Source organism: Gymnoscopelus braueri, assembly GCF_963280865.1.
Source record: "Gymnoscopelus braueri genome assembly, chromosome: 16".
In the NCBI taxonomy this organism is placed as follows: Eukaryota; Metazoa; Chordata; class Actinopteri; order Myctophiformes; family Myctophidae; genus Gymnoscopelus; species Gymnoscopelus braueri.
This window is the reverse complement of record NC_137616.1, coordinates 44,300,045-44,309,816: the sequence shown is the minus strand read 5'-3', so window position 1 is coordinate 44,309,816 and position 9,772 is coordinate 44,300,045. Positions and strand designations below refer to the sequence as shown.

Below are 9,772 nucleotides of genomic sequence, written 5' to 3'. Positions count from 1 at the left end.
CAGTCATCTAAGGTTACATTCTGTCTCCCTTCCTGTTTCCTGTGCAGTCCACTTCCTGCCATTCTGTCCCGTGGAAATCCAAACCATGCCAAGGCAAGGCAAGACAGTTTCATAGCACATTTCAACAACAACGCAATTCAATGTGCTTTACACAGGACATCAAGCAAAGGAAACACAATTATACAACAATGACATTAGAATGCATAAAACAAAATGAGTAAAAAATTACGAAAAGTAAAAAAGTTACTCAATCAAAGGCAGTGGCAAACAGAAAGGTCTTTAGTTCACCATCTTGTTTTGACAAGGTGAAGTTAAGGAAACTGCAGCTAACAGCTCTGTCTGCTGTGGTGTAAAGAAAGGAGAGGATGTGGTCACAAAGAAGGCTGTAGATCCTGTTTAGCACTGAGAAATGACAGATGTGAAACCTTCAAACAACACCTGCCTCTCTGCATCCACCATCGAATCGAAAACATAGTCAGAGAGAACTATTTCTGAATTGGCTTGTCTTGCATCGTGTATGTATGTTGTATGTTGTGTTGTGAGTCAGACAGACCACAGAACACAGAGACACACAGAGACAAGCAACTGTTATTATTTCAGTTCAACTTTCAGGCTGCACTCTTCTTCACAGGACCTTCTGAGAAAACATTGGAGTAGGATCCTATAAGTTACAGGTAAGAGAATATCATAGGATGACTATAAACCTTATAATCTTCTGAATTTGCTGTGGGAACAAACACCACCATCTTGTTTTAGTTTAGTTTAGTTTAGTTTAGTTTAGTTTAGTTTAGTTTAGTTTAGTTTAGTTTAGTTTATTTCAGTACATTTTGTGGTAACATTACTAGGTAATAGGTAATAAAATAAAATAAACATTTAAAAGTTTATCAAGAAAAGATACCCACATTTCTGACCAAAAAGGTATAGGCTGAAGCATTGCTTATTACGCCTACCCTTTTACAAAACAAAGAAAAATGAAAGTCAAAATGGAGAGAGAAAAAAACTGTGTTTTGAATATGTTTTTACATATGAAACTGCAGCTAACAGCTCTGTCTGGTGTAGTGTAGAGAACAGGGCCGTGGGAAGACATTTTAGGTAGAGGTGCTGTATATTGTGGCCCAGTGGGGGGGGCACCGAGGACAGCGACACTGTTCTAAATGCATACGGTGATTAACAAGAATAAATATGACTTGACAGTCATATTATTAGCAGCTGCATGCTGTATTGTGTGTGTGTGTGTGTGTGTGTGTGTGTGTGTGTGTGTGTGTGTGTGTGTGTGTGTGTGTGTGTGTGTGTGTGTGTGTGTGTGTGTGTGTGTGTGTGTGTGTGTGTGTGTGTGCCCCCCCACACACACTTGTATTGACAATTTGCTTGAATTCTATTTGGGCTACAGACATTAACTTAAGAAAGTGGTGGAAAAAGTACTCAAATGTTGTACTTAAGTAAAAGTGTCAATACTGCAATGTAGAAGTACTCTGTTAACATAAGGCTAATAATCAGTGGTGGAAAAGTGTTCCAATGTTTTACTCAAGTGAAAGTATCAATACTGCAATGTAGATCTAAGTACTCTGCCAAAAAATGGCATACCTCAATATGACATTTTTTTATTTATAAAGTGCTGTAACATGTTATGGCCTAATCATCACTGTCATTCAAGCATAAATCTCTTAACATTAAATACAAAATAAGTAACTGGTATAGGACTAGCCTACCTATTGTGGTACAAAACAAGTCCTTCTGCAGTGAATTACAACATTAGAATTGTGCTGAATTCAAGAAGCTTTATTTGTTACTGACTTATAAAGATACAAGCAGCTAAATGTACAAGCAGACTACTTGTACCACAGATTGTAGTCGATAGCTGAAAAGTGGGGGGACACAGAGGAACGTGTCGCATCGCGACGCATTGTGAGCTTGTAGATCGGCTATTTTCAAACATTTTTGTACTTTTACTTTTGGTACTTTAAATACATTTGGATACCAACACTTTTGTACTTTTACTCAAGTAAATTTAGATTTTTTTTTTTTAACTTGTAACAGAGTACTTCTACATTGCAGTATTGATACTTTTACTTAAGTAAAACATTTGAGTACTTTTTTAACGCTGAAGGGAGACGCGATGTCCATTGTGATGAGCGTGTAGAACGGCTGTTAATTGTTCAGTAGAAGACTGTTGTAAATCACAGATGATTAGCCGACTTTTTATGACTTAATGACTTTATGACTCGCAGCCTCTCACTCTGTCCCTCAGAGGCACTATTACGGTTCCTTCAGAGGAAAAGCAACAACAAACATATAGGCTATAATTGCGGATGGGATGCATGTAGCCATGGTTCACATGACGCTTGTATACAAGCGGTATGGTGCCGAGTCCCCCTGGTCTAAAGTTGTGTTCGATTTTTTCACATTGCCATCTCTCACATAAACATAAACGTTCAGATTTCAAATATAAAGTGCTTACCACCGAGCCACGGATGTTACAAGGCGATGCGGACCCCGATGAGTACTCGTATCTCCTGTATTGTTCAATAAAAAGCATTTTAATCCCATCGCCGGCCATTTTCTCCAAATTGTCTCCGATACTTTCAACCATGCGACACTAATGGTTGGGAGGTGTATTGCACTCTGATACATTACAAAAAAAAAAAAAAAAAAAAATGGCCGGCGATGGGATTAAAATGCTTTTTATTGAACAATACGGGAGATACGGGTACTCATCGCGGTCCGCATCGCCTTGTAACATCCGTGGCTTTATATTTGAAATCTGAACGTTTATGTTTATGTGAGAGATGGCAATGTGAAAAAATCGAACACAACTTTAGACCAGGGGGACTCGGCACCATGTTTCAGGGCTAGGATGCATGCAGCCGTTGTGAGCTTGTAGATTGGCTGTTTTCGCCGGAGCTGACGTGTGAGAGCGAGAGAGCGAGAGAGCGAGAGAGAGCAAGAGCGAGAGAGAGAGAGAGAGAGAGCGAGAGAGAGAGAGACTTGGGAGAGGGACAGGTGTCACGTAGTGACGATGTCTCAGCCTGTTTGTAGAGCAGCTTTGCAGCTGCTAAAAAAAGCTATCAAAAGCCAAAGGAGTTTAGGCTACATTTTGGCAATTTATTCTCAAATTATCCATAGCTGACTTTTGTGTCATGTTTCACCAAGGAGCATAGTCTATGCGAAGTCAGACTGCATAAGCACATACCATAATAACTGATCCACAAAACACAACACTGAAATTTTGTTTCACAAACTATCAAAACTTACTTCCCACGGCTATGGTAGAGCATAGCTCGAGAGGACACTTGTCATGTAATTATTGGCAGAAATGTTCATTAATTGCAAAAATAGCACATCTGCAAGGACACACCACATCACAATGACATCACAGTGTGTGTGTGTGTGTGTGTGTGTGTGTGTGTGTGTGTGTGTGTGTGTGTGTGTGTGTGTGTGTGTGTGTGCGTGCGTGCGTGCGTGTGTGTGTGTGTTCTCTAACACCCAGCTAACACCCCTGATGTCAATGTTGTTAATGAAAACCATAGGGAGGTGTTCACTCTCGAGGTCGGCTGTACATTTGATTACTGCTTGGAGGAAGCCTTTCTAACCAAAGTGCTAAAATATCATCAGCTAGAGCAAACCATCTCACAGCTATTAGGCTACAGGTGTAAACTTTTAGTTTTTATCTTTGGTAGCCTTGGGCATGTGCACAAGTTGGATGTGAGGGGCCTTCAAATGGCCGTAAGTGGCTGTTTTCCTATTGTCTGACTGCTTTGGCAGTGTTTACGTCCTTTGTACAAGGCATCTTTGTACTTCCGTTTATGTGGATATAAATAAATATTTTATGTGTGTGTGTGTGTGTGTGTGTGTGTGTGTGTGTGTGTGTGTGCGTGTGCGTGTGCGTGTGTGTGTGTGTGTGTGCGTGCGTGTCATATTTACTGCCCTTTCACAACAGCATCATCCATGAAACAGTACTTGTGTGTCACACACATTTTACAGTAGCCTAAAAGGATAACTATAACAATGTTCAATAAACAGAAGGTCCAGCAGCAAAAGAAAATACAAAGAGGTGGGAACCGTGCGATTACAATCCACCAGGGGCAAAAGAAATATGGAATACTACACTGTAAATAACAACAACAATAACAACAATGAAAGACTGCTATTGTTCTTATATGCTCTGCACCCTCTTCAGCAGCATGGACAACGACGGAGGCCAGAGTTGAGAGGGAAGAAAAATGACCCAAAAGGCCACCTATGATTATTCAGTTAAGTCAACCAACTATAGCTTTTAACAATAACGTTACTGTATGTATACAGAGATTACAGCATCAGGCAGTTATTTAACACAGTGGTTCTCAAAGTGGGGTCCATGGACCCTCAGAGTTCCTTGAGGGGGTTCCAAATGGAATGAAATTCGGAATGACTTGGTTCTATTGGCTCTCTTCTCCACTAGTCCCTCCCTAACAGTTTGGTCTAGTTTTTAATTTGCTGATGAAATTGTCAATATATTTAGTCATCCAGTTGTTGTCACCATAGTTTAGTTTTTATTTAGTTAGGGGGGCTGTGAGAACGTAACGTTTTCATAACCTACTGTGAATGAAAGCTAGATTGATCCTGTTTGGAGCGTGTAGGGAAGTGCACACCCTCCTCCTATCCACATGTGTGGTGTGTATACCAAGTGTTTACCTAACATTTTACTTTTAATTTGTTGACGAAATAGTCAATATATTTAGTCATCCAGTTTTCGTCATCATAGTTTCGATTTTATTAGTTTTTTAAAGGTAGTCGCCTAAAATGTTTCATCATAGGTTTAGTCGAAAAAAATAAAATGTTTCAATACTTTATACTTCTACTCCACTACATCTCTACAGAGCCCATCTCAAATATTGTATGCATGCTTTGAACTCCACTACAATTATTTGAAAACTTTAATAACAATTTACTTAGTAGATTTAGATTTGTATTACAACACATTAATTAATTAAGTACTACTGTATACTTTGTCCGTTCAAAAATAGCAGATCTGCTGAAGTTGTAGATCTGCTATTTTTGAAAGAGAGAAACAAATGTTGAAAACTTTTGAATACACTTACTTTGGTACTGAATCAGAATACTTCCACCACTGCTTGTTGATACTTTCTTCTTTTATTTATTTTAACCACATTAACCACGGAAGGTTGGAAAGGCTATAGTGATTTTACACAACGTGAATTTATGCAAGTGAAATTTGTAAATTACATTTTTTATTACAGAACTAATCCACTAGATGGCACCAATATTATTGACATGCTGTTTTTTTCTTTGTGTTATCGTTTACTTTGATTTTATTTTTATCTTGTGATATTGTGTTTTATGTCAATGTCAAACATATCTATGGAGAGCTGTATTATTTAATGGCTGAATGTTAAAATTGTTATTCTCCAATAAATAGATTCTGGTGAATGGGCCCGTCAGCTACATTTAAAATGCAAATAAGACAACACTAAGGCGTTGCCAGTCTCTCACCTGTGTTACACTAAATTATTCTGTGTTTGTATATGTGTGTGTGTGTGCATATCTTGCACTGTGTGTGCACACCTTTCTGGACTCTAGCCAGAGGTATACTACAGTATGGAATACTATGACACACAAGTACTGTTTCATGGATGATGCTGTTGTGAAAGGGCTGTAAATATGACACACACACGCACGCATGCACGCACGCGTGCACTCTCTCACTCACTCACTCACTCACTCACTCACTCACACACACACACACACACATCACACACACACACACACACACACACACACACACACACACACACACACACACACACACACACACACACACACACACACACACACACACACACACACACACACACACACACACACACACACACACACAAACACAGTGTATGATAGTTCAACAGGTCTTCCTTTTGACAAGATGTGTTCAGAGGAAACGGCAGCTTCACACCAGCGACTAATCTAATCACCTCCTGCCTAAAACAAACTCACTAAACACAGCAGCTTATCAGATGACGTTTGATAACACAGCAGTTTATCAGGTGACGCTTATCAGGTGACACAAAGCATGGGTGTGGGACTGTTACTGAAATCGTTGAGTTTCGTTTGTTGGGAAAAGAAACTGCAGGAGTCAGCAGACTCAGGACACATTTGTATATTTGATATGATTTTCACATTAGTTCACAGCCTGAAGTGTAAGTAGTGAGACTTCACAATACCAGCGGTCCAGTCTATTCCGCAGTACCGGTCCAGTCCTGCTCGGTCCAGTCCGCTCTGTAGTACCGGGGTTGGAATCGTCTGGGTTGGAACCATCATGGCACCGTTCGGTCCTCCTGATCCGTTCCTGGACAGACCAGGCTCTCCTCCGGTTCTGTGGGTCCAGTGGATCAGGGAGTTCAGCCTGTTTCTGGATCAAGGTTAGTTGGACATTTTCCCTTTAGTTTTTATTTGTATTTCAGTAACTAAAGTGCTTTGGTCAATTCTACGTTTGTTGTCTATTTGATTAGTTTAGCGGTTCTCAAAGTGAGGTCCAGGGACCCTCAGGGTTCCAAATGGACCCTTACAGGTCTGTAACTCTGAGAGTGTACAAATGGAACCAAATGGAGGTTCCATTTTTACACTCTCAGAGTTATAGTGGTCCTTGAAATTAAACAAGTTTGAGAACTATAATAATAAGCCTGGTTGTACATGTGGACACAGCGGTCCACAGCGGTATAGAGTTGGACAGGAGCAAAACACTGCTACGATACCTCGGTCAGGAAGGATCCAGAGTTCTGTTCAGTGTCCTGGACCCCAACGGAACCAGAACCCAGACAGGGACCTGGACATATGAGGAGATGGTGTCTGCTCTCACCAAGCACTACGCCACGCCCACGAAAAAGGGTCAGTCCCAGACAACTTTAAATTTGAACACATTCACTGTGTGTGTGTGTGTGTGTGTGTGTGTGTGTGTGTGTGTGTGTGTGTGTGTGTGTGTGTGTGTGTGTGTGTGTGTGTGTGTGTGTGTGTGTGTGTGTGTGTGTGTGTGTGTGTGTGTCCATTTTAGAAGTGTGTTGGGCCAGGGACCCCATAACAGAATATTGTTCACGATATCTCAATTTTTTTTTCTAAAATAGTTGCGATGCGACACGTTATGAGCTTGTAGATCAGGTATTTTCAAATAGCCAAAAAACTAAATAGGGTTTAAGTGTTAAACTGCTCCACATTTTGCTGGGGACCCCCAGGGACCCATGGGGGTCCCCAGACAGCCCAATCTGACCTCCTTTGACTCCCAGTATTCTTAACATTTAAGAAAGGCCGATCGATTAGAGCATCATTGATATTATTTTATCTTTCAGAAATTAAAGAATCAGAATCAGAAAGAATCATGAATTCATTTACAGCTAGTTGTAATTGATCAAACTACAAATCTTCATAGGTTCTATATTGTCAATTAAATTGAGATGACTGCGAGTTAAAACAATTAAACTATACATAATGCAAGTTGCTAATACAAAAAACAATCTTGAATATTTTAACTGAATGTAATTTAAGTTTTGATCATATTGTCTCTTTTTGTTATAGGTAAAATGTATGTAGCAGCAGCAGTGGGAGGAGCTGCCGTTTGTGGAGGTAAGATAAGTTCTCGTCTGCTATTGGTTGGTTTCAGAAGGTAAAGTTCTCTTCTGCTATTGGTTGGTTTTAGCAGTGCTGTATTTGGACCATGATTTGGACCCCCCCCCCCCCCCCCCCTATTTTTTCTTCTTCTTTAGAGCAGACAATTATTTATATTTGCCATTAAGTTAAAGTCAAAATAGTTTGTGTCTCTCTCTCTCTCTCTCTCTCTCTCTCTCTCTCTCTCTCTCTCTCTCTCTCTCTCTCTCTCTCTCTCACAGTAGGTGCTGTGGTTGCAGCTCCATTCGTCCTGGCAGGAATCGGGTTCACTTCTGCCGGAATCGCCGCCGGCTCAATAGCCGCCAGTATGATGTCATCAGCCGCCATAGCCAATGGGGGAGCAGTGGCGGCAGGAAGTGCAGTCGCTCTTCTTCAATCAGCAGGTAGCTGAGGGAATCGAACCTGTGACTTAAAGGAATACTTAACACCCAAAATGACTTTTTGCTCTATCAATTAGTCACCCAGCGATCCTTGGAATTCATGAAGAATAGTTTTTCTTGCATGCCTTCATTGTGAATGAGGAATCCAAAAACAAGGACAATATTTTATCAATTGACTGTTATTCACAATTATTATAAACAATAACAATGGCTTCTCATTGGTCGTAGTGATTGGTTTCTACAAACTATAACTTTTTTAAATGTATAACTTTATTTTTCATCTTTCAACTTTATCATGTGGGCAGCAATCGACAGTGCTGTCCTCATCTAGAACTAAACAAAAAACTAAACAAAAACAAAGGGAGGGGAGGGAGAAAAAAGAAAGAAAAGAAAAACACATAAGAGGCACGATACAACGTGCAGTAGTACCAGTATTAGTCTCTACAATGATAAAAGTACATCATTGGGTAAACCCAACCTCCTGGCACTGCAAACTACAAACTCTAAGCTTAACCATATGAGGCCAAGATTAACAACAGCAAATGTGTTCTATCACACAACTCTATAGTATAATCCTAGTGGACATGTTAAGTATACAGTCATATTCACAGAACTTCAAAACACCACATTTTCACTCAGACTTTACTATTTAAAACATTCACTGTCACATGACTGATGAAGATGTTTGGCGCCCCCTATGGGTCACTGTTTTAGAGACACCTCAATATGTGATTCAAATGTGGGGTCCTTTGGACCATGCATTTATGATTTATTTCCTTTTCTGTAGTAAAAACCTCCTACACTGTCTCCCTCTCAGCTGTCCTACTGTCTGTCTCTCCTACACTGTCTCCCTCTCAGCTGTCCTACTGTTTGTCTCTCTTCAGGTGCAGTGGGTTTGACAGCAGGGGCGTCGGCTGCTGTAGGCGGAGTCGGAGCAGCCGTGGGCGGAGCCGTGGGATCGCTGGTGAATTGGGTCAGACGATGATGGAACAGCAGGGGGCGGAGCCACAGGGGGTGATGGAACAGCAGGGGGCGGAGCATTAAGGATTTGATGACTCTGATCTGATGACTGTTCATAAACATATCAGTTGATGATTTATCAATTAAAACTAATTGTTGATTATGAATAAAGTTCAGGAGTCTCTTCAATGAGGCCACATTGTTTCTGGATTCATTGGGATGAACCTTAACTCATTGCTCTGTACATAATGACATTTAATTATTCCCTTCTAGAGTGACAGTTGTAAAATGTCAGACATGTATATGCTGTTCTTTACTAACGTAACTTTACTCCAGCAGTCGCATTTACGGCCGTCCTGGTACCCTAGGCGAGATAACCCCCGCCATGTCCGTACACTGAGAAACGTGTCCTTTGGCAAAACTTGTCCATACCCGTGGCACATTTCTTATTTTGAGAAGAAATATATATGTTTTTCATTACAATGTAAAAGCATGTTGGTCACAAATATTCGCCTGATTTTGATGACATATTAACTCATTTTGCTGGGGTCCCCCTGGAACCCCCCCGAGGATCCCTGGGGGTCCCCGGACCCCACTTTGAGAACCACACTGATTTAAATAACACATCTACCCCCTCATGCCCTGCATATGCCACAGCCAGTGGTCTTATAACTATAGGGTTTGCCTAGTCTTCATGCTCTTCATGGCCTCCATGACATTCCTGCCCTGTCGTACACGATTGCATCAGGTGAGGACAACAAGACAGCTGAAGAAATGTTTGC

The 9,772-nt window shown here is 40.8% G+C and overlaps 1 protein-coding gene across 3 annotated transcripts; it reads left to right on the top strand.

The window, feature by feature from the left end:
- The first annotated feature begins 201 nt into the window (after window positions 1-201).
- LOC308103679 (uncharacterized protein) lies at window positions 202-9,183 on the top strand. Of its 3 annotated transcripts, XM_080453799.1 has the most exons (6): window positions 202-674; window positions 6,177-6,413; window positions 6,697-6,879; window positions 7,561-7,608; window positions 7,872-8,033; window positions 8,915-9,183. In XM_080453799.1, exons 2-6 carry the CDS (start codon window positions 6,311-6,313, stop codon window positions 9,013-9,015), a joined length of 597 nt encoding a protein of 198 aa, XP_080309925.1. In that variant the 5' UTR covers window positions 202-674; window positions 6,177-6,310; the 3' UTR covers window positions 9,016-9,183. The 3 variants fall into 3 exon arrangements, with proteins under 3 accessions (XP_080309925.1, XP_080309926.1, XP_080309924.1); XM_080453800.1 differs by lacking the exon at window positions 202-674 and having other exon boundaries at window positions 5,823-6,417; window positions 6,707-6,879; XM_080453798.1 differs by lacking the exon at window positions 202-674 and having other exon boundaries at window positions 5,824-6,413.
- The last annotated feature ends 589 nt before the right edge of the window (window positions 9,184-9,772 follow it).